General features: G+C 45.4%; 2 protein-coding genes across 5 annotated transcripts; both read left to right on the forward strand.

The window, feature by feature from the left end:
* Window positions 1-474: 474 nt before the first annotated feature.
* Window positions 475-6,933, forward strand: LOC143183391 (uncharacterized). The gene is made up of 4 exons (XM_076384914.1): window positions 475-484; window positions 556-746; window positions 806-1,033; window positions 6,590-6,933. The coding sequence occupies exons 1-4, from the start codon at window positions 475-477 to the stop codon at window positions 6,656-6,658; spliced, it is 498 nt and encodes a 165-aa protein (XP_076241029.1). The 3' UTR covers window positions 6,659-6,933.
* On the forward strand, window positions 6,925-24,559 carry LOC143183990 (uncharacterized). Of its 4 annotated transcripts, none has more exons than XM_076385890.1 (6): window positions 6,925-7,360; window positions 7,935-8,165; window positions 13,067-13,192; window positions 17,868-18,062; window positions 20,778-21,068; window positions 22,952-24,559. In XM_076385890.1, the coding sequence occupies exons 1-6, from the start codon at window positions 7,054-7,056 to the stop codon at window positions 23,293-23,295; spliced, it is 1,494 nt and encodes a 497-aa protein (XP_076242005.1). In that variant the 5' UTR covers window positions 6,925-7,053; the 3' UTR covers window positions 23,296-24,559. The 4 variants fall into 4 exon arrangements, with proteins under 4 accessions (XP_076242005.1, XP_076242008.1, XP_076242006.1 ...); XM_076385893.1 differs by having other exon boundaries at window positions 17,883-18,062; XM_076385891.1 differs by having other exon boundaries at window positions 13,067-13,180.
* Window positions 24,560-24,929: the final 370 nt, after the last annotated feature.

Here is a 24,929-nt window from a genome sequence, read left to right on the forward strand (position 1 = left end):
TGTGTCTGACTCGGGACTTACTCTACTTGCTCGACAGTGTCTGACCTGGCTAATAGACGTTGGCAGTAGAAATGTCCCAAGTCAGATAGATTACATTTCATGCTAGTTCTAGAAGTTTTTGCTACAACTAATAACTCAGAAACAAAGTCCCAAACACAATTTCGTCATTCTAAATTTTCGTCCTCTTCTGGCATCCAGAGTCACATCTCAAAATTTCTAACACTCATTCTCAACCACCTTCTACAAATCATTAAAAACAAACCACAAATCAATCAACATTTCCCAAATCTTCACATTCCCTCCAACTACCTCCCTTCACCAAGCCAACACCATTCCCTTCGCTTCCAAAAGAAAAAAGAGATCCGCATCAACTTCACCAATCTCATACGTCATTCTCCCTCAAACTGCATCCCGCTAAAAAAAGCTGCGCGCATGTAAAAATTCAATCCCGCCGCGGCGTCAAAACAATCAGCGATGGCCAAAGGTCACGTCGCGCGCACAGCTAGGCTCGCTTGTCCCTGCGGAGAGAAAAAAAACACACAGAATTCGGCGTAGAGGGGTGGCTGGAGCAGCGCGCGCTCACGGCCATAATAATAATTTTTACAAGCCCGCGTGTAATCAAGGCTGCGTGTTACACATGTTCCGCCGGTGGCCGCCCCTACTCGCGCCACGCACGACCCCCGTTCGTCGACGGCGTAGGGGTGGTCGTGGCACGTGGTAGGGGCGGTTGGCCGCGGGAGGAGGGCGCGCGACACCCACGGAGGGGAGAGAGTTCCAGTTTCAGTGGGGCGGTCGTAGTCGTTAGAGCGAAACTACCCTCCGCGCGATAGAGACGGACGTCGTCGACGGTGGTGTGGGTGGCGGTCGAGGGAGGGGGCGGCGCGGTGTAGTGTTCACGCGGCAAGGTTGCTGGTGGTGCTGTGCCGTTGTTGCTGCTTCTGCTCGTGCCCCGGTACCGTTCCTCGTGTATTGTTGCCCAATCGAGCGTACCGACGAACCGGTTTCAAAGCACGCGCGCCACCATCCACGCATGGTACGATCGCTTTTACCTTTTTCCGATCGCCCGTTAAACGTCCACGCAATCGGCCGGCCCCGTGACACGTGCTGCTGTTGTTGTGCGTCCCCGCGTCCAATTTCGACGATACATCAAGGAAAAATTGCCCGATGATCGATCGAGAGGAGCTGTCATTGCTCGTTTGTGCTCGTGATCGCTTTTTGCTTTCGGAGGTCAGAGAAGGTGGACAGACCTGTTTTGGGAGATGAGCGTGTTTATGGGGATGGTGTTTTATTACTTTGGGAAGCAGTAGAAACTTGTTAAGCGTGTAGTTACTGAACAGTAGGGGTGAGTGGGTTTCTATAACAATAAGTTCATTTGTATGGGAAAAGAGTGATACATGTTGCTCGGTTCTATTGTACAGGAGGTGGAAAGTAACTTTTAATTCTATTGACATGTTGCCACAGGGAAGAAATACTTGTGGTTTATATTCGATAGAAACGTCATGCTCTTTATCAAAAAATTCTACTGTGCAAAATTGTAGGTGTCGATAATTCTCAAGTTTCTCTAAAAGTTGTCAGGGTTGAAATACTACTTGCAAGTCTTCTGTAAACAGATATACCATATGCAGCGTTATATGAATCTACGCAAAAATGCATTGAAAATTGTCTGTGTGCGAATTAAGGGGAATTAAGGAGAGTAAGGTCGCCCATGGTCAGACATCGCGAATTGCTTTCTGTTCCGTTTCAACCGCTTGCTTTGCGTGGAATTTTTCAATGAGAACTCGTTCTACGAATATCGATTTGCACGCAGCGGGGTTTTTCAGTGAATCACGTCGCGGTGCGTGATTGCTTTGGTTTCCTTTTCGACACGTGTTTCGGCTGACGTTTCCATTAATTGTGTTATTATATCCTTTGTTCGGATTTATAAATCGTCGTATCTATTTAGATCAAGGGATTTAATACATTAACGCTTTCTATTTTAATGAGGCAATAAAAGCGTAACAGGTATTCTAAGGATTTTTCTTAAATAATATAATACTTAAATAAAACATTAATCTTATAACATGAAGTAAAATATTAGAAATTTGTAGTTTGAATCATTGATATTAGTGGTGTCTGTGCCAATCTTTGATAACATTGAATTACTTATTTCAATCTCTTTAGGAAGTCTGAAAGTATTAGAATATGGTGATAACATTAAGGATAAATCCTTTTAATATTTCCAATTTACTCACTTTCGAATTTCGTATTCTAACTTTTGTGTCATGGTATACTTCTTCACTGAAATTTAATAAACTGATGGGGACAGTATCCAAACATTCACCGAATTCACGGTCGTCATTAAAAGGCGCCACTCGCTAATGAAGTACAGTCTCGAATTTCGATTATCCATAAACGGTCTTCGACAGTGATTATTAATCGATATCGAAACCATTAATTACCGTCATTTATACGTCATCACAGAGTAACTCGCGCTGATTCAGCGACCCGTATAGTTTAAAGAATCAATGTAATCATCGCTCAATTGTCGAAAATATTTTCTCTTTACAGACAAATCAACAAACAACTAGCATCTTCCCCAAAATTAGCTTTAAAAAAATTGTAGTTCTAGCTTAGAAACTCGTATCACAGAAGAGCAACAGAATTTCCCTCTATCTCGTAACTCCTCATAAAGCAATCACGCCTCTCCACCTACAACAGGTACCCATAACAGTTACATTATCTTCACCACAGTGGTTCGAACGAACCCATCATCTCTACCCATCTCAAAAATCCCGCGGAAAAGAAATCAAGGGGGAATATCCCGCGATTCGCCGTTCGCGCGCTGATCGAAGCGTGACGAGCGGTAATTGAATGTAGGCATGGCATTTGCATTGACAAGCTCCAGCAGAGATAATTCGAATCTCGTCGAACGCAACGGTCCACACGGGCGTTAGGTCGTTTGTCAATACGACGACGGCCGTCCAGTTTCCACGTTTCCAGCGTATCGCTGTTTGTCACCGTCTCGTCGACGATCGTCCGCCGCTGAATACCGGTACTTCTGCTGCCCGCGCGATTCATTCCGCGGACCTCGTTGCCTGTTATTCAAATAAGCGACAGATTGGGGGGGCCAACGCGGCGCCAGGTCCATCGTTTTCGTTTCGCTACAACGCTTTGGAACCCCTCTGACGCTTCCGCTCAGGGTTTCAATTTCGAGTCGGCTCGAAGCGATTTCATAAAAGTATTTCCAATGGAAGGGGAAGCAAAAGATAACTGAAAGTTGAAAATTTGAGATAGGAGGTTTGAAGAGGGTAGAACTTTGAGAATCGATGCTTCATTCTCTGGCTGCTGAAGATGTGCTACTTTAGGCTGTAAATATTTTTGGAGTTAATCATTGAGCAGCATAAGTCCTTTCAGTTCTAGAATTGGACAGGAATTTCTATGTTAACTTGTGGATTGATGCTTTCTTTTTCCTTAAAAATGAAGTCCTATACCTAGAATTTTTCTAAAGAAATGCCTACTCATAGAATTTACAAGTATCTCTGAAAGATTAACTAAGATATATACCAGAGTACTCAGAAATCCAAAATACCTAGCACATGATCAAAAACTTTTCTTTTATTCTGAAAAATTTCGAAGCTCATCTACGCTTGATCGTAACTCGAGCTGCAAGGGATCGATTTTTCATCGAACATCAAGCATCCCCCATCGTCCCGCGATCGCCTCCTTCCAAGTGTCCTCTCGATTCTTTCGTTCTTCCGATCGAAAGCTGCAGACAGGCCCGTTGCCCTCGCCGCGCCGACATACGCTACAATGGAGCTTCACTTTCGAAAATCAAACAGAGAGAAGCCCTGTCCAGCGCATCCTCGCAGCTGCACTGTTTGTACGAACGTGCAAACAATGGAACTACCCATTTCCTGTGCGAATATATCCTGACGATAGCCGACCAGTCGCGGACTTGCCGGCAGGCAAACACGTACGATGACGCGCGCGGATTTCCGCTTCGAAGGATCGATACCTCATCCACGAGTCCTCGATTCTTCTTACCCTGCGCTTAGGGCTCGCTACGTCGAACGATTTTGCGACGAGGATCAGCCGAGCTCTTCATCCAAAGAGCGAGGGACAAAGCTTTGTTCTAATTCGTTGCAAGAACCATGAAAAAAGTCATCGATCGCTTATATTAAATCACTGAAGATCACAGAGTTAACGTCCAGCACTACAGCGAGCGATGGAGATCGCGATTCGCCTCCTCGTTAACTTCTGCCCGCGTAACCGACTAATTGAACGCAACGAGACTCGTTACGAGCTTCCTTGGGCCCGCGAATTTCGAGCGAGGCGACGGTGACGAGTCCAAGGAAAAAACTCTCCCCTGGTCGGTGAATCGCGTTCGATAGATTGATCGAAGCGTCCCTCCCACGGACTGCCAGACGCACGCGAGCCACACCGCAAAAGGGTCGACCCGGGGGAAAGAGAGCGGCGAGAAAGAGGGATGGAGGGAGAGGGTTACAGGGTCCGGTGGGAGATAAAGCGATAAAGAGCAATGGTGCCGAGGGAGAGAGAAAGAGGAGGAGGACCGAGCAGGCCGAGAATGAGGGACGAAAAGAGAGGAGAGACGGAACGAGGAAGGCGCTTGGCTGAAGAGAGACGCTGCGACTGCGAGGAGTGGGGCGACTCAGGGGTGTGAGGGGAACCAGGAAAGGGGAAAGGGATGCTGCGTGTGTTGGCATGGACCAGTGCGTCAACGGCTGTTGCCTCACACGAACCGCCGAAATTATAGTTAGTGGCCCCCAACGGGTGTTCCGAGGCACGGCTGCGACTACCAAAACACCACGACCTGGGACTCCTGCCTTGAAAGTGATTCGAAGCGTCTCCAGAGGGTTCGCAGCAGAAGCTGACCGCGTGTGCCGATTTTTCCCTCGGTTTTGGGACTCTGACGTGAAGCGTTTGACAAAGGAAATCACCTGCACGCACGTGAGGCATGCTCTGGACTGATACTTGTGATGTTGATTAAGAAGGATGGAGAATTCGAGTTCTTCTGCCTCGTTGACACAGTGACTTTCTCTGATTTTTTGGCGATCTGATTAACTCAAGATTTGATTGAAGTGGTTTCGTTTGGGATCGGGTAGTGGGTAGTGGTGCAAGAGAGTGTTATTGATAGTCCGTCGGTCGCGATGGTGAACACGGTCAGTGAGTGTACCTTTGGAAGAGATCCCTTGTTCTTGGAGAAGACAGTCGAAGATGATATGACAATCTAGACGAGGTGATTAATAGGATTTTCTGGAAGAAGACAGTCTTTTTACTTCTGATTTTATTATCCAATAAGCAATTAGAGGAGCCAGTTTGTTTCTAGAGTATGTACCAAATAGTGAAGTTAAAGTGATTAATTGCATACAGTAGCTTTCTAACATTCCTCAAACACGTAGTATTCGAAAAGGCAGATGATAAGTTTCCAGCGGAAGTGTGAATACAGCACCAGCCTAGTAAGAGATTTGAATGCAAAGTTAAGCGGGAATCTTAGCCGTCGCTGCGTCGTTCCACGTTCTTTCAGAAGGGTCATCAGATTCTTCTTCCCCTAGACTCTCCTACCCTCTTCCATCTCCACTTTCTCTTTAATCTACAAACTTCCTCAAACACCATTGAATTACCTCTAATCTCAACAATTCCTCTCATCGGACTATTAATCAAACCATTCTCTCTTAAAAAATCACCCAAACTCTGACGACCATTCTCCAACCGCAAGGCGCCAACAGTTTGAACTTCATCAAAGGTGTCCCGCCGCAGTAGCGATCAGGCGACCACTCGATTGCTCATTACCGCCCCTCGTCTCTAATCGAACGGGGCACGTCGAAGTCACGTACGAATCGCTTAGCAGTTGAGCAGCGGTTCGATCGTTCGTGCGATTTCAATTCCTCTCGCGGAGCGTGGTCGGCCGACGCGTAATTCTCGCGTGTCCGTGAAGGTTCGATCGCTGGCATTGACAGAGCAACGTGGTAACGTGGCCACGTGCAGTTTGACACGCGGTTGTACGTGCGTAGGGGCTGGGTATACGTGGTGCCGTGTGTGGGGGTTGCCTACCCGCCGGGAGTTCTTTTTCCCCTATTTTTTCCGTCCCCACCACCGACGGCCGCGCCAACCCCTCCTGGAACCACCTGGATCCGGTGTGTCAGCCCCGGTGACGTGCGCAAAAATTACTGAATGAACGGTGACGTCACCGGCCGGCCGCGTGAAAAGTGTGCGAGTCGTTCCTGTCCGTGTCAACATCCTCTCGTTTCGCCTCTCTCTTTCCCGCCCGTTTCCCTCCGTCCATCGCCTCCATCAGCGGGCGTCCCCAGGGCTGTCACGTTGCCTCGAGCCACGGTTGACTCTGTTAAAGGGCGCTGCTCGCGAGATAAAGGCTCTTGGAAGCCTTCGTTAAATGGATTAGGGTCGCCGAAGGGGTTGGTCGCATCAGCGACGGGACTTGGGGTGCCGTCGCCTAGGCGCTGCTCCTGGGACGAACCCTTTCCAAGGCACTACCGAATCAATTTTTCCCGCTACTTTGAGGGTAGATAAGTTCGTCGTCTTTGGAAGACCACGGCGATCCTTGGTCATGCTTGAACTCTACTGCTTTCAGGGGGATCGTGGGAAATGGTGCGTACTTGGTGATCTCCACGAGTACGGAATTGGAACAATGTTCATTTGAGCCCTGAAGATTGCGAACACTTGAGGACTTCTGAGCCAAGGAAATACCAGATATAAGAAACTCTTAGGTCCTGTCGATTTGTAACTTTTATTAATGTTGCTGTCTACTATCTAAAGTCGAATACAAGAGAAAGTTAAATCACTCCAGAAAAGGAACCGAATATATTGAAGAGTTATTATAACCAAGCTCAAAAGGATTTTCTGAATTCACTTGAAAAGAAGCTAACTAAAGAGCTACGTAAGCCTCCTCCATCGTCAACCAGCGACAATGGCAGACCAAGAAGCCTGACCCAGGTCGTCCAGAGCTCTCGAGCGATCCTCCTACGGCCGTCGATCCTCCAAAGTTCAACCCCTGAACCGAATGGAAGGATGTATCATCCGGCGTTCTGACTGCCTATGGATATATTCGGCCGTTGTAACGGCGGCGGTGGAGGAAGCACGGTATCTGGAAGTGGAACTGGCTCGGTGAGGGGGACCAGCAACGAGCCCAGCTGCGGAACAGCGAGCTCTGCCAGCGAGAACGGTGGAGGAACCAGCAGCAGGATGCAGTTGACAGGAGCCTCGGCTCCTGGCGCTGCCGCCTCGCCGGAGTCGGGCGTTTCTCCCTTGACGGACACCTACACGAAGATGACCAGCGACATCCTGGCTCAGAGGACCCTGGACGACTATGTCAGCGAGCACCCTGGAGAACTGGTCCGAACAGGTGCGTCGGCTACACTTTATTAGCGAGGGGTTCGTGGATTTGGATTAAGGATTAGCCCTTCAAGCTGTGTTAACGAATGCAAGTAGATTCGCTATTGAGGCTTTCGTTTGACCCCTTGATGAAGCTAATTGGAATTTTCGTGAAACCATGGGAAATTTCTTGCAAAAGGGCATGGCTTATATTTGGAAGCCTTGATCATTTGTATCTCCATGTCGAGTATGATTCGGTATCAGTTGTCTGCATAGACACTCTTGTGTCAGTCACACTCTACATTTTTAAAATGATTTAGAATAAGAGGGAGTTATTGGAAACACAGTTTTTAAAAAATTGAGAGTGCAGGGGGTACATAATAGGAAATACTGGAAAAGAAAATTTTAAAAAAATGGGAATTGCAAGGGGTTAATAGTGAAAATTCCTTAAAGAAGAAGGAAACCTCAAATCCCTGGCCCCATAGATTCGCTAGAGGGATTGATATGTGTTAGAATATATTTAAAGTATTTTATCGATAAAATAAAAAATACGTAGGTACTTCGAGATAATAGCAGAGCTTTACATAAGCTTCACCTTGTTACAGGATCACCTCACTTGATCTGCAGTGTTTTACCAGCGCACTGGAGGTCCAACAAGACCCTGCCTGTGGCCTTCAAAGTGGTGGCCCTCGGCGAGGTCGGCGACGGCACTTTGGTGACCGTTCGCGCTGGTAACGACGAGAACTGTTGCGCTGAACTGAGGAACTCTACCGCCCTGATGAAGAACCAGGTAGCCAAGTTCAACGATCTCAGGTTCGTCGGGAGAAGCGGAAGAGGTGAGTCTCAGATCATAACCGAAAATCTGACTCCAACAATTAGGTCCTCGAATCTTGCTCTCTCCGAGATCTTTCCTCTAAATTGAATGTCTTAAGAGACGCGTGGAAGTCGTTCAAACTTGAGCAGTCAAACAGCGAAAACGATTCCAGGAAGGCGGAGTGGCAAACGCGAAATTAACTCGGCAGCCTTCCGCTCGGCTTCTTCCCCGTTTCATTCATGAAACTGGAAAGTTGTTGATCCTCGTTGACAGGCTGTGTCGCGGAAGAAGCCGACAGAGGGTGGAGAAGTTGTGGCGGGAAGACCCTTTCAAAGAATTTCGCCGCGTAGTAAGGGTAGGTCGTGGACGTCTTGAGACACCCTCGTTTTTCCTCGTCGCTTCCGGAAAAGTGCTCGGCTTGGGACGGGGGTCGAAATTGGACGTTTCACAGGGGTGGCTGGCGTGCCGTTGATTGGTGTGCGAGAGAATTCGAGGAGACGACGACGTCTTGGAGTGGGTAATGGGTTTTATTTGTCCGCACCACCACGGAGCAACCTCCTCTTTACTTTCCTTCTTGGGAGCCTCGCCTCGGGAACAGACGCGTTCGGAGCCTGAAAAGGACGAGGAAGGCGACGCCCCAGGAAACAGGGGTGGCCGATATTAATTGAGGTTTCAGTTGGCTTTTAATTAACGTTATTAGGGCCGCTATTTCGTTTAACATCGCCTTTCAAAATCGTGCCTGCTGGTTGATTAGCTACATGTGACCCAGTTGAATGGCGTTTATTCGGTTCGCTTGAACTTGTTGATCGTTCATTATCTTGGTCAAGTAATTGCTTTTTAAATGTAGTTCAAGTGTGATAAAAGTGAGGTTGTAATTATGAATTTTATGGGGTTATTATGATGTATACTCCATGAATAAAAATTCGTGAGAAGTCTGTTGCTTTAGAAAGGAATTCTAGGATCTGATGATGTAGCAGTGTGAAAATCTGTGGAAAAAATCTTTGTAGGAATTTTCAATCCTAAAAAACGCTTGTATCTCAGAATCACTCTTCATTTAGGGATCTTAAATTCTATCATGTTAGACTCGATACACTTCAGAATCTAACACCTTAAAATCTACGTAGACACTTTAGGACCCCAGTACCACAGAATTTCAAAGGCTCAGAACTTTTAAAACATAGAGTATACTTCGACAGCTCGAAATTTCCTGAATTTTGTTTTCTAACAATTTCAATCACGTGTACGAAGGTAGGGTTGTTAAAGAGAAAATAGGGCGTTCGGAAATCGCGAAATGCTTGAATTTTCCTTATCCGAAGGGGTTGGGATTTCTCCCCCGGGTTCATGGAAGCGCGTCAGTCATTTGTCTGGGATTAGCTCTCAATTGTTTTCGTCGAGCGCGGAATTAACATAAGCTAGGATGAAGAATGTAAGAGAAGTGTCTCTCGGCAGGATTCCTTCGACTCCCCCAGTTCCTTGAATATTCCCTGGGAACCGATGCGCGCCAAACTCTAGCGAATACTTAATGATCCTCTCGTTTGTTGAACGTTTTGTATATGTATGCATGTGACAGAGAACCTCGATTTCACTTGACTCAATAGATCGTTAAAATTGTCTCCTCTCTGTCGTAAAACATCCTGATACTCCTCTCTCATCAAACTAGTCTTCAGAAATCATTATATTGCTCTTATTGAACAATTTAGTAGCTTGTTAGGTCAACGTAGAAGAATTTTATTCCAAACCCTTTAAAACTGAAGGCTGAAGAATACTTTCTGCCACAGCAGAAATAAAGAAACAGCAAATCAATTTCTGCTCTTCGAGTGACTATAAATTCAAAGCACGAACTTGCGCTTTGAGCTTACGAAACGACTAGAAATTGTAGCGCGATCCCAGCCTGGCAGGAGATTGCTTTATTCGCGAGAGCAAAGTTGAAGGATACCCGTCTACCCCGGGCTGAAACTATAAGCGCCCAAATGATCTATCTCGTTATAGGGCTTAGTGTTGAAGGGGTGGAAACGATCCAGTACCTCCAAGGGTAGACTTCGCCGCGATGAAGCTGGCATTACAAGCGAACGTGCAGGAATAGGGCCATAGCTTATCATCGATATTACAATGCTCTCGACTAACATGCTCGGTTTTCCTTCAAGCGAAGAGCAGTTTTAAGTGGTTACCATGCAGTATGGTAGATCATTCGATGGTTGTCGCGTCTCAGCGTTTACGCGCGCGAAATTTCAAACAAATCCAGTTCAATTATCTTCGTCGATTGGAAGGTGTAAATCTGTCACACTTTTTTCCAAGATAAATCTGTGCTTAATATCGCTAAATGTTATAACATATTAGCTTCGTGAAATTGTATTTTTACGTCATTGACTCATTTTTTGGACGTTTTCGTCGCGTTTCACTAGATTGTCCCGCAGGCAAGATCGGTGAAATTTCAGCCGACGAAAATGTCGAGGACGAGTCAAGTTGGTGTCGCGTTGTCGCCAGCGACAGTTCATTCTGACCATAATCAGTTCGTTATCAAAGCATAATAGCGCATTTGCGATTCGTTTGGGGAAAATTGAAATTAATTAATTGGCTCGACAGCCTACCCCTGCGACTGGGTGGGGAGCTGTGTGTATACGCGTCCAGATCCTCATTTTCCCGGAGAATCGTATGCTAACGAGTATTATCAGGAAATCGATCTGGACGCACTTCCACTGCTGCCTCTCTTTTCCATTCGCGCCTGGTGACAATTCAATTTTGTCTCTCTGGTGTTCTTCATTTGACGTACTATAGATCCGGCCATCGAAATCTCTGAGGTTACATGAATATTCTCGTTTTATCCAGTTACTGCTGTTAGGTTTCTTCTAGAAATAGTAAGTAAATTTCGTTCAAAGTTGCAGACTTTAGTTTTATTCCTTCGTATGGGCTCTTGGGAACATTAGTGGTTCATTAAATGATTGATTAATTTTATCTTTACTGAAATCGTAAAAGTCTCCTCCCTGTATCTTAGGCCATTTTGAAGTTTCATTAACATTTTTGTGGAAGGAAATTTTTAGTTATCTCCAAATGCTTTTATGTGGATATTGTCCTTTGCTGATCATAATTTTAATCACAAATTATTTTAAAGGAGGTTTAGTTTAATATAATTTCTTCTGTCATTTGATTCCCAGTTTTTCTAATTTGATCGCAATCTATTTCCAAAATTATAACACAATTCTGTCACCGTAGTGGTGGATATATGTCCTCAAACTCGAAGAAGTTTATAGTTCAGAAAATCGAAGAAAGCGTGCGAGGGTTAAAGGGAGCAAAGCAGTTAGGCGACTTTTAATGGTTCCACGGCGACTGGCACCGAGGGTGATACCTACGCGTACCCACCTAACTGTGGAACCACCAATTCCCGCAATAGGTGAAAAGGTTCGCCAACCAGGGCCATGGTGGATGCCGTGACTTGCAACAAAACTGACGGGATCCCCTGCTGGAAAACGAGAAGCTCGCGTGGTGAACCACCGTGTGGCCACGCTCGACACTCGCCATTATTCCCCCGACAGTTTCGCTCTTTCTTTTTTCCTTTCCCTTCTCTGTTAGTCTCGCGCTGAAGGGAAGAAACTTTAACCGAAGGAGTGTCTAAACGTTAAGAAGTGTTACTATAGCAAATAGTTTTCAGATCTTGAATGTTTCAAACCTAATATCGTTTGAAAACATTTGATTAGAAGTGAAGTGTCTGTAGTAATAAGCTTGAGTACTGTTGCTACTTTTATTTGAAAATTATTATTAAGGAGTTTAATTTTACATACAGTTTTTGCCTGGGAAGTTCCTTCGGTTCTTACTTTAGGAAACATTTAACAATTTAAGGACACTTCGATATTTTCTTCTTCTGGATTGAGATTCCACTTACAATATTTTATAATTTTTGCGTTTTGAAGACCTAGATATAGAATAGACTGAATCTTGTTAGTTTCTTTTTTTCTCGACTTCGATCCTACAAGCAATCAATTTGCTTTCGCAACACGAATCATTCGAACGTGTCGAGTACAATACCAACCCATTTTTAAAGTTCTCCACCAGCATCAGCAAGGGCGAGACAGAGAATACCACGCGATCAGCGATCCGCTCCGAGTGAGAAACCATGGGGGCGGGAAAAAGAGTGAAAGAGGGTGCACGTGGAATTGCGGTGAACCTCTGCGCGTGCAACCACCGTGTTCTGCGTGGAAACTTTTTTTTACGCAGCATTGTCCTCGGTTTAACGAGCTTTCCATCGAAATATCCCCTCTTCCATTCCACAAACGCTCTACATCCCTCTTAACTCGAAACCCCATATTTGTTGCGCTAAGAAATGGTCTTCCAATTAGTTTACTCGTCACTGATACCTCTATTATACTTCAAATAAAATGAAACCAGCACTTATGCTTTAAGCAATCAGAGGCTACAGAAGGCGAAGACATTTTCGAGAATTCAAATTTATTTAGAATATACAAATAATCATGCACTAGTAACACGTACTAGGAAGAATGTTCGTGGCTTTCACATAATTCACAGAGTATATTAACAACCAACGATTGGCTGAATTTAATTATTATACTCCACCTAGAAGCACGAATGAAATGAGATATCGAGTTTCGAGTTTAATAAGAGAGCAGGGGTTGTTTTTCGGCGCCACTCGCGAGCTCGATGAGCTCTTCAACATAACTCAACGCGTGCCCATCCTCTCGACTCGGTCGCATTGGCTGCCCACCGTCACCGTCGACGACGCCCTCGATACATTACCGACGGTTAATTCGGTTACCACCGAGTTTCAGCCGGCTAACCACGTTTGCGAACTTCCGCCATCGTTTCAATCGCCACGTCTGTGGATCGTCGATGATCCACGAGCTGTGGGTCGGGGAAAAAACGGAAGGGGAGCCTCGATGCTGCCGGAGTGACCTTTCCCTCTCGTTGTTCCAGGGAAGAGCTTCACGTTGACCATCACCGTGTCCACCACGCCGCCGCAGGTCGCCACGTACACGAAGGCCATCAAAGTGACCGTGGACGGGCCGCGGGAACCGCGATCCAAGACCAGTGAGTATCACTGTAAGCATTACTGTTCTCATTTATTATCTATGTTACATTCTGGTTAAGGGAGCGGTGTTACAAGGCTCGAGAAGCGAGACCAAGTATTGTTAAATTAATGTTTGAATGCTTTTTGTTGAGAAGAATATTGGTCGAGGTTTTCTACATTGTAGAATTTGATATGCTGATTAAGGATTTTGTTGGAGGAGAATTAAGCTTTGTGGGAGATGTGGGGTGGGTATTAATACATATGTTGACTTGAAATTAGAGCTACTGTTCATGTGATAGAATCTTAAGTACTGTTCGTCCGCGAGAAGTATTGTAACATTAACATACTTCAAAAGTCTATGACTAGAAAACGATGACGAATTCGAAAACACTTGTCTTCCACACTTCACTTTCCAATCCTCAAAAATGTTGAACCCTCGATCCAACAATAACCTACTACCAACAAAAAGTTTTCTCTTCTAACATATTCTCTCAACCTGGACATACAATACTCCATCCACTCAGTGCTCTTCTATCTCAAATAGAATCCAAGTCCTCTTCAATCCAACATCCCCTTTACAACCTATATTCGCTAAATGCTCGACTTTTCACGGATACATACACATCACCCCCACCACCGAAGGTGGCTCACTCGACTTCTCACTCTCTGTCTTCATCTTTCACTCACTTTCAACTTTCCTTCCTTCTCTACGTCCACAGAAACTGACTGAGACTCAAATCTCGTATCCCTAGCAGCTATCTGCTCGCGGCCAGGCCCCAGCTGCGAGCACCTACCGAATAAACGCTGTATCCTCACACTCGCCTCCAAGCCTCCCAAAAGGAAATCCAATCTCCCGAAGACCAGCCCCGAAACCTCGAATGTCCCCAGCAATCGGTTGCCAAAAAATCCCCTGCAACCCCCGCGAGGTATCCAGCGGGCGAGCAATCGCGTAACTCCGAGCGAACGGCAGCGGGAGGCATTGAAAGCCGCAAGTTTGAAATGGCCTGGAGCGCGTGCGGTTCAGGGCTGGTCGGCCGTTACCTCGCCAGGCTAAGTTTCGCGCAATTGCCATTATTTATAACCGCGGCCGGCCGCCATAACATTGATAAAGGGCTGCGGCGTTTAGCCGCGGAGATATTGTGCGACGCCTACGAACTTTCCCTCACGGTTGCTGTGTCTCGGGGTGTGCTGCCCGCTTCTACTTGGCTTCTCCTTGGCTCACGCTACCCACCGAGACATACAATTACCAGGGGTTATTTGGTGGGTCGCAGCCGACGTCGTAGACGTGTGCTGCACGCCTTTCCACGAACCGCCGAGTGGGAGGTGTTTCCTGAAAACGTCTCCCGGCTTGTTACGTAAGCCACGCGCGGAGGAGGTGTATTGTGCTCGCCAGAATCGAAATTTACCGCCCCCGACTGTTTGTAAATCTTGCCTACCGAAACCTGACGCTGGGATTGATCAAATTCGGGGACCGTTCGATAATAGAGAGGGTTCTGGGTGTTCGGAGGTATTTCCTTGGCTGATGATTGGGGATGATATACTTCGCGGGGGTTCTTTTCAATTTTTTGGATATGTAGTTCGTTGATGAATTTGAGTCCTCAGTATTTTTTATTCTTTTTTTTCTGGAGTTTTATTATAGAATTTTTTAGTATGTCGATATTTTTTATTGCAATAGGTAGCGTAGTATTGCTCAAGGCATGATATTCTGAAGTTTCAGATTTTGTTAGTCTGACAGGTGCAAGAGGATTATGATGAATTGCAGACATGTCTGTCTATTTATTCAGATTGATTATAATAAATCTAACCGCATAGATTTATAAATCTTGGACCCTTAAAAATTGATAGAATCTTAGTATCTATTCATCTAATAATTGAATTCTATGTTTGAGGAATGTTTGAAGCATATTTTGTTGACCCGAAACATCATTAATATTTCAAGAATTGAAATACCCTGTAGCTATAACGAAACTTCTCGTGGCTAAGTTTATCAAATTTTGAAGATCAGAGATCAGAGCGTTCTAAAACGGGCGGCACGTTACATCTATAAAAACAAACGATTTCCCCGAAATGAAGGGATCCAACGACAGGTCGGAAGGGGAAGCGGCGCAAGATGAAAGGGCTGCGAGTCGTGGGTGGTCGATCGGCGTTTCTTTAAACCAGCCGCTTCCTCGTTTTTGACACGCTCCCTAATTTTATCACGCTTACATCCTCTGACACCATCGTGTTATCGTAACGTGTAATTAAACGTCTCGTTCTTCTTTTTCAAATGCTCTTGTGAAACAAATTCTTCACAGTAACATACTGGACATTCCCTAAATTCATTAAACTTACAAACGTTTTGCATAAAAATCCTATAAAGAGTTTGTGGTACTATACATAATGAGGCACCTGTATTTCTATTATCAAACAAAAGCGAGGGACATGGATATTAGTAACAACGTATTTTTGTTTTCTTTGAAGTTAAAAAACTGCTTAAAATAAATAAAAATATAATAGAAAGAAATTGGAAGAGAGATACAGACAAAAGATCTAGCAAGTCTAGAGTTCATATTCACGCGAACTATTTTTTAACGATTATCCTTTTACTGAAACGATTAAACAAGTTTCATTGTTTCTTCTCGAATGAAACCTTCTTTCACGCAACGAGCGATAAATCAGTCCTATGAATTCTATTCGGGAGTCTAAATGGGCCTAGGAAGGACCGTCCGATGTCGAAACGCCTCAGAGGCACGGCGCCGTTCGAGGGTCGTAATTAATTAAACAAGCAATTCATTACACATTCTACCCTCGTCCCGTAGCCAAAGGTGGCCGCCGCAGAAAGGATGCAGGGCTAAGGAAATTGATCGACGAGCGGTTCGAGGGCTTCCACGGATTCTCTGCCCCTGGACGAAAGTTCAACACCCGAAATCCACGTAGCATGCTTACGACCAGCGCGATCGAACGGTTCAGCTTTGTTAGAAAATACCGAAAATTGCTGGTGGTCTTGGTATCTCCAGCATGATGTCGAGAGGGTCGATTCTGGGGGCGACGGAACGAAATGAGGAGCTGTCGTTGCCAGCTGGTAACTCTCGAGAAATTCCCTGGCAGTCACCCTGCACGCGTAAAGGGGTGTCCAATGAAATCGATAGTAACGACTCGCGAGAAAGTCCAAGTCGTCTCCATCGTTGCCACAGAAAAAGTCTGATGACGTTGTCGTCTTTTAAAGGAGTGGCTGTCTGTCAAGTGGTGTAGATGGACGATAAAGTAGGCTGACATTGAACTACTACATCAGTGCTTATGAAGCTAGTGATCCTGTAAGTCCTGTGATATTTTTTTTTCATCTAAAGACATCCAGTTTCACCAAGGAATATTATCTATTACTTAATATTAATATCAATTTGTCTTCTAAAAAATGTGAAGACTTGAAATTGGGAACATTTAAAAATTTGAATCTCTGAAGCTGATTCTTCACACAAGAACGCGCCAAGACCCACATATTTCTGTATCATCCCACTCCGAAGCTATCTACCGTTTCCCAGCTTCGGTCGATCCCATCCCTCAGTGGCCTCAATTATCATTCACACCTCAGAAGATCGCGCCAAACTCAACGCCAGTCTCTCAGGAATCCCATCCTCCAAGGAACATCCGTTACCATCGCAATCGAAACGGTGCCGCCTAATGAAGCACCTGGAGGGCCGTCAACCCCTGCTAGTAGGGTGGCTTGATAAATTCGCGGCTGAAGCTCAGAATAATTTATTAAAACCAGGTTCGATCCAGCGGACGATTCAGTCGAGCTGGACCCTCTGGAACCTGACCGAGCACGGCCAACCCTTCGACGTAAGGAAGTCGTTCGCAAATTTCTTCGTGGAGGTCGTTGCGAGTCGGCCGAATCGGCGATCGTTTAACAGGATCTCGTTAGTCCTGTGCCGTCTCTGTATTCCGTCGTCGCGCCCCCATTGTGTCCCCAGGATAGAGCAGCGTACCCTATTCAGCAAACCGGCGGGAATTTCGGGTTGCCGAGTTAGAATTAGGGCTTCGATTGGATTATCAGGACTGGCGGGGGTCTCTCTGGCTCTGGCTCTTCTCTCTCTCTCTCTCTCCCTCTCTGACTCGGTCCCTCCTGGCTTTGGTCTCCGGTGCCTTCAGTGCGGCAGTGTTGGTTCGTAGATTTCGACGATCCTGGACGAGGGACGAGGCTGCAGGGGACTAGGGAAGCCACCTACGTATGGGGCAGACTAGCCTAACCTGACCAGGGTGGGCAGTCGCCTCGTCAGATAGGACGGTCGCCTGTTGGGACGTCTTTAATTGGGTTGGCGACACCGTACCCAGGAAATAAAATGAATCGGTGCCTCTGCGTGTCTCTTCTTCGCTTCCTCGCTCTCTCCTGTTCGGTTCCGCCCGTGGCTGATGCCTTGTCGGTGTCCTGGGGGAGCGGACGTTGCCCGGGGAAATAAAAGTAGTCCGATGCAGCGGAGAACGAGAGACGGGGTTGCCTGTGACCGATCGAAGCCGTGGTCTTGACAGAATTCGGGGGACCTCGGCCGAGGCGGGCCGAGATGGCCGCGCTGGTTAATTGACGGGAATGGCAGAGTCGATGATAGGATTCTAAACGCAATTAAACGGCGACGTCCGCCGAGAGAGGGAGAAATGGGGTGTGAGAGGCGAGAAGCATTAGGTGATTGATGCGAGAACAGGAAGTCCAGCGGACAGGCGCACGGTTGATCGCAGTGTTGTCTCTTTTAGGGCAGCAGCAGCAGTTCCACGCGTTCGCGTTCGCATCGCAGAGAGGCGGCCCATTTTTCGCCTCGCCGCTGGTGGACCCGCTGCAACCCTTGCCGAATCCCCTTCAGCCGCTGCCTAGCCCGCTCCAGCCGCGGGATCCGCTTTCCTCCTTCAGGCACGCGATGCCGGGCAACTGTCAAAGTAAGTATCTCGTCGGCTTTATCTGCATGATGAATGTAGAACCCCTCGGATAACACCTCCAGGAGAACCTGTCTCAAGCCCGCCGAATGATTGATCCTTCCAGAGGTCCTGACTTCGCGAACGATCTGTCTGCGATTATTTCACTCAATCGTAGAGCGTTTCTTGAAATTGCTATGGTGGGATTTGGGAGAAATCGGGACTTACGCTATTTAATGCTCGGTTTTTAGACGGTCACGTTCTAAATGGAAGTATCGACAATGTGTCAGTGCTTTAATTAGGAATTGGATCAATTTTCATGGGTATTTGAAGTATGGTCAGTGGAATCTGACGATTTCTACAGAATGATAGATATCTATGGAAGGAGAGATTTTTTGAAAATTTTCGAAGTATTGTAGTGTAGCTCGTTTTCAAAATGAAATTTGTTGCTGATATCCCGTAAGAAGTGATCCCCTCTTAAGCTGGGAATATTTCCAAGCAGACAGCGTTGGCCTCCGTTAGATACAGCCGGAGCTTTCGGGATAGGCTGGCGAGAGCGAGCTTCTCGACTCCAGAGGCGGAAACCGCAAGCCTGTTCAAAGCTAGATTAAATATTATATTAAAGGGGTTGCCACGGGAGCGGCGAGGCCGTCGGGGGTGGCTCGTCGTTTTCGGGGTGGTAGCTTCACCCCAACTTCTCTGTGCGTTTGTAACCGGATTCGCGGATTTGCACGTGAAACATCGCAGTTTTGGTAACGTTTTCGACCTTTGTCGAAGAATCCAAAAACCTTTATGAACGATTCGACCGCAGCGTGGAATTTCTTTAGCGAGGGAATAGTTGGCCATTGGCTGTTCGCGCGTAGGGTATAGCTCCAGGAACTTATTACATCGCAGTGGAAGAAATCTGTGGAAAATGTTCGTGTCCGAGACGATTTAATGAGTCGCCTTTAGATTCGAGCGCGATAACGCGCAAAAATTTCCCGATAAAGTATCAAGCATGCAGAGTATTTCCTTTATTAACTTTTTTACCCTAGCATCGGACATCGATAATTCGCGCTCGTCTCTCTAGGCTCGCGTGAACCAGCCTCGCTTGTTCTTGCCGCCAATTTTGTGGTACATCAATCAGTTCAACGTTTATCGATTCAATTTTGACGATGATTGAGCTTAATAGATCCTTCCAGAACAGATTTGCTTTCCTTCAGTTATTAGCGAGTGTTCTAAAAACTCGACGAATTTTAGTAGCCTACTTTCTGCACTGTGTTTCTAGTTCTTAAACTTGCATATTCTGAAATAACAAACCATCAAAAATGCAATTAATGAGTGGTCTTTACATTATAAAAATTTCACGATTAAATAACTAGATGGTTATGCTAGTTGAAAAGCGAATATTCCCTAAAAACAATATTCGAGATTTCTTTTATCATTGAAAGTATTTCACTTCTAGTAATCTTACGTGATTCTGAAATTCTGCATCAACGATATTCATTTTTGTGATTTACCTAAAATTAGCTATTTAATTAGTTCAACTTTTATCAAGGTATAACCAGGGTGGACGTTCAAAATTAGTAAAAATTTGAAAGCATCGTTAAAGGCTTCTTACACTAGAAGTTATGGGGTAAGCCTCGAATGAAAATTGAACGACGTGAAAGCACGTTAGGTCGCAGTATTTAGGGTTAGACTCTCTCGTCACGGTGGACCAGCGGCACTGGTCGAGGCTAGCTCAGTTATTTGAGTTGGCCAGAGCCACACGGGGATGACCAACCCTTTGATCTCGACGCAGCCTCCCTCCGTTTTCTGTCCGGCTGCACCCCTCCTCGCAAACCGTGCACTCCCGACCTTTCTGCCTTCAGTCCCCCTTCTCCCCACGTAACTCATTGGAAAATCTATCGGGGATGCTGCCTATACGCCGCAAAAATAAATCCAGTCCCGAGAGGGCGCCGGGAAAGCTTCATCGGTGTAGTACGCGTGCAAAGTGGTTTAGATCAACGAATAACGAGACTTGGGCTCTTCCACTTTACCTATTCACAGCCGTAAAAATCGACCTCGTGCTTCGTTCCTTCAATAATAAAACCTAGGTATTAAATAGTATTAATTAGAACTAACTAAATCTAGGCATTGATTTATATGCAAAAAACAGTATCGTCTCACCCAGAACTAAAATATATATATTATCGGTCAAATGTATCTGGACATTTGATACTTATGAAGTAAGAGTATTTAAATATTACTGAAAGTCTGTGAAGTAGTAATTGAAAGTAATTTTCAATACCCTTGTAATGACAAATTTTTATTTTCGACCAGTAGAGACTAAAAAATTAATAGAATCTTCTACAAAAAAAAAAATATTAAATATAAAAAATATTCTCTAGATTCATGACAAGTATCAGATCATCGAAACTTGAGTAAGTTTTCGAATTTTAATTATTTTTATAATTAATTTACAATTTTTTATAATTATTACTTTATAATTTTAATTATTGGAAGAACCCTTCACGCATCGTTAACATTTCTCCGCCCCCGTACAATCAGCCTGATTGCACCCTCTTTCTGTGACTTCGTCCCCCGCCCAACTCCCCGCTTCCCCGTCGAACCAGAACAGAAGCCCGGCGAAACTTTAGCCAGGAGCGAGCATTAACCGATTAATCTTGCTCACCCCCGAAATGATCGTCCGTTAGTCGGTGGCGTTAAAAAAAAGCAGGGATTGCAATTCTGATACGCGAACGAGCACAATCTCTTCAGACATGTCGCAGTTCGGTCTGACTGCGAGCAATTCGTGGGGATACGGAAGCACGGCCGGTTACGCTGGTTATCTTCCTGGCCCCTTGTCGTCGTGCGCGGCACAGGCGTCGTTTCCACCCCCGCCGCCGCCGCCACCGCCGCCGCCGCCCTCGTCGTCGCTGGCGTCTTTCGCGGGCACCGCATCCATGAACACCCCGACGGCGCCCGATTCGACAGCGGGTTCCACCGTCACTTCCGGCACCGGCGCGGGAACCACGGCACAGCAGGACGCGTTCTCAGCGGTGTCTTCCTGTAAGTTTCCATTTTCCTCGTTCGCTCGCAATAATTACCTCCTATCGCTCCCGCCAGTCGTCGCTTGTGGGATTTCGCTCCCTATTGCTGTATTTTGCGCTGCCCATGCTACCTTATTTAATAGACACGTTTTCTGGCGAGGCACGATTAAATAGGCAAGCTTTGCTTTGAAGCTTCCCGAGGTTTTACGTTTTGGATTTGTTAGTTTGGGCGCGAAGAACGGGGCTTAAGTTGCTTGAGATGTTTCATCGGCATCTTCGATGTTTTCTTGATATTCTTTTGTGATGTAAGTGGGGTTTGAGTAAGATTAAGTTGCTTGTAATGATGCAGTAGATAGACACGGATGTTCTTACGAGGTACTTCGTTTGAGATCATGTCTAATTTTTTGTTTAAAATTGATTTCTTTGAGGAGTAGAATAAATATGCACAAATTTCATGAAGAATTCATTTGTATCAATCTAAATCTTTACTTTAACTCATATATTTTTGTCGAAATCTAGAAAAGCATCTATTGACTCATATATCAGATCAACAAAATTAATATAAATTAGTAAAATTCTTTCAAATACCTAGAAACATAGTCATAACATTAGCTCAAAAATACAGCCAGAAAAATGACGAAAATTTGAACGAAAGTTATCCCAGAAGGTAGCAGAGAAGATGCCCGTGATAGTACATTTTGAATCACATCGATATCTCAATCCGTTCTCGAGATATAGGCCGTCAAACTTTTCATTTAAAGTGTGCAGGGACTGACTGAGACGGGCGTGACCTACTTTTCACGCGGAAGTGCGTATGTTTACTATTTCTATAGTAGACGTAGTATAAAAATGCTGAATCAGCGTCTGTCACTGACCTGCCTCACGAGGCGCGACGTAGCGATAGGTCAGTGACGAGTGCGAGAGAGAGGTCCGATGGCTCGCGACAAGGACAGACATAGTATAATATTAAAAATTATAGTTCTCTTTACGCGACGATATCTCGGCAACGGATTGTACTATCGACATGAAACAAAAAGTATTTTGCAGGGGAGGCTTCCTCCTTTCTGATGATATCATATTTATTAAAAAATTGTCATTAGTTTTGCAGTAATAGTCAATTAAACTTTTTGTAATTTTAATAGAAGTTATACGTGTGTTTAAGAGGCAATTGCGATAGTTGCCTATAAGTTGGAGAAAGTATTATTTATAGTTATCCTCTAAGCTGCTTTTAATGCTGCAAATGTTCATCATATTTCAACATATTATTAATTTTGGGGATTAATGGATTGCTGTTCCACCGAATTGCATATTGCATCGGTTCCGATTACATTCGAAAATTATTAATCATGCGACCGTATAGCAGCTCGTAACTGTTTTGTAGAATTACTGAACAATGTTTGCAACGCGTTTTGTGTAAATTTTTAATTGTAAAAGGTTGCAGAAGTCTTAAATCCATTTTTATAAGTCACATAGTTTACACATTGCATACCATAAAATGCCTCCTACATTTCTTTTAGGATCTTTAGCACTAACGATGAATCTTGACACTTTAGGAAGAAGAACTATTTTAATTTTACAATATCCTACCTATTATAAAAAGAAAATAATTCACTAAAATCAAAAGGACAATTGTTTTACTTCAAAATAATGTTCAGACAATGTTATGCAGCTTCTATTCAGTTCCCCCTCTGCTTATGAAAGAAGCTTGAAACATTTTTCAATTATCCAGCAATTTAATTTCTTTTCCAAACACCTCCTCTTACGCTCCCATTTTCGCGCGATCCTCGCAAGACGAACGCCTGCACGCACAGTGTGATTCCTCTCATTTTCATCGTCTCCTCACGCTTGCCGATCAGCGGAATGACTAAAAAGCGAAAGCTGCTTTGTTTCTCCCAACCACAGTAGTGCCAGATTCGACGACGACGGGCCAGTCTGACCCACTGGACCCACTGAGCAGCCTGATGTCCGGTACGTCGAGCCAGAGGTACCAGGACTACGTTTCACCCAGGTCCCTGTCGACGGACTCCAGCACCACGGAGAGTCCCGTTCACGAGGAGCAGGGCTTTGGACAGAATTACGGCAACTACTTCCCGACGCCAGGCGTGCTACCCAGCATCCTCTACTCCCAGCTGTACGGGAATCAGTTCCAGAACTCCGAGAGCCCCGAGCAGAGGGCTGTCGCGGACAGTTGCAGCGTGAGACAAGAGGAAGTCAGGCCGGACAATAACGTCTGGAGGCCTTACTGATACCAAGCGGCTGGGATTTCGTCGAACGAGCCCTTGCTATAGGGTGTCCTAGGTGCTGGATGGTGTCGATCAGCGAGACTGTGATTGGTGCGACGCGTTGGCTCGGGCAGCCGAGCGAAATTAGCTACTAGTGGGCATTACGAACGAATGAGAGAGGGAAAAAAGAAGAGAGAGAGAGAGACTCACGGGAACAGACTGACGATAATACGGACGATCCATTTCACTGGTTGTGTCTCAACGAATCTTTAGAGAGATGGCTGATTTGTAATTAAGTGAGAGAGAACGGGTTCTGAGTGCAATAATGGGGTGAGAGTGAGGACGCGTGAACGTGGCGGGACCCGGTGATGGTGACGATGATGATGATGTATATAAACACTGTACATAGATAGAGCATTGTCGTTCTCATCGAGTCATTCATCACTGTCGACAGACTGCGTGACGCGCGATGGTCTGCGTCGGGTGTGCGCCAAGGCAGTTGGTCAAACTTTAGAGCTGCGTTTTGCTCGCCTTCGGGACCAGAACTTCCATGGAACTTGCGTTCAGACACTTTCCCTCGAGTCACCACCGTGTTTTGTTGGCAACCATCTGCGATACTTGACACTAGAATTATCCTCATTGAGGACTTAGAGCTTCTTGCGAACGTCGAGTCTAGAGCTCTTAGAAATGACCTTCAAGTAAAGTGACTAAATTTCGAGACAACTATGAAAATTTAACTAGTATATTTTATTTTGATTAATTCAGTGTTCTCTAATAACTTACCCATTCATAATTGAAAAATTAATTTCCTATGGTTTACAAATACCATAGTTATGAAGTCCTGAATGCTAAGTATCTTTCACATATTTAGCTGCTTGATTTTCTACTGCAAGAGTTGTGAAATTATGAAACATTATAGTGTGCAATTCTTATTCACTAATATTATAGCAAAAGGATTAAATACTCATTAGCCATTCTGAGATTCTAAATTCGAAAAATCTTCTGACTATAATTCTCCAAGGCGAGCAAAATGGTTTCTGAACGTCCAACTGGTTAGCAAACGCCTCTCGCATTTTCTCTTCTTTTCGACTGTGTTTTCGTAGTGTAACGCGATCGATTTGACTACGGGATCGTGCAATACCGTTCGAACGTGATTTGCGTCGCGCTCCTCGTCGAATTAGAGGCGCGGAAGGTGTCTTGGGCATGCAGCAAGGTAGAATCGCGCTATCAGGACTCACGTTCGGACCGAGTCGACGATAGAAACGGAATGAAATAGAATCTCGCGAACGAGGGTTCGGTAAGCTTCTCGCGATTCAACGAAGGAAACATTGCCGCCGTCGCGGCAGTGCGCGCGGCATTCACATCGAAATTCCCCGTGAAACGGAACGAAAGCGAAAAACACGCGCCGCGATTTCTCCGCGAGAAACGTGGCGCGATTTATTCGACGCGTCGGTGGTTTACTCGTTTTTTCCCGACGACGAACGCTCCGCATTCCCAAAGAATGATTTCCGATATACATATCTACCGACACCTATTGTTATCGTAGTTTTTGACCGAGTCAGAAATAAAAGCGTATTTCAAAATATGATCGACGACGTGGATGTTTCTGCTGTTTCACCCACTCCATTTATGTTTCTGTTTTCTCTTCTGTTTGTCTG

The sequence above is a fragment of the Calliopsis andreniformis genome, chromosome 9 (genome assembly GCF_051401765.1).
Source record: "Calliopsis andreniformis isolate RMS-2024a chromosome 9, iyCalAndr_principal, whole genome shotgun sequence".
Classification (NCBI taxonomy): domain Eukaryota; kingdom Metazoa; phylum Arthropoda; class Insecta; order Hymenoptera; family Andrenidae; genus Calliopsis; species Calliopsis andreniformis.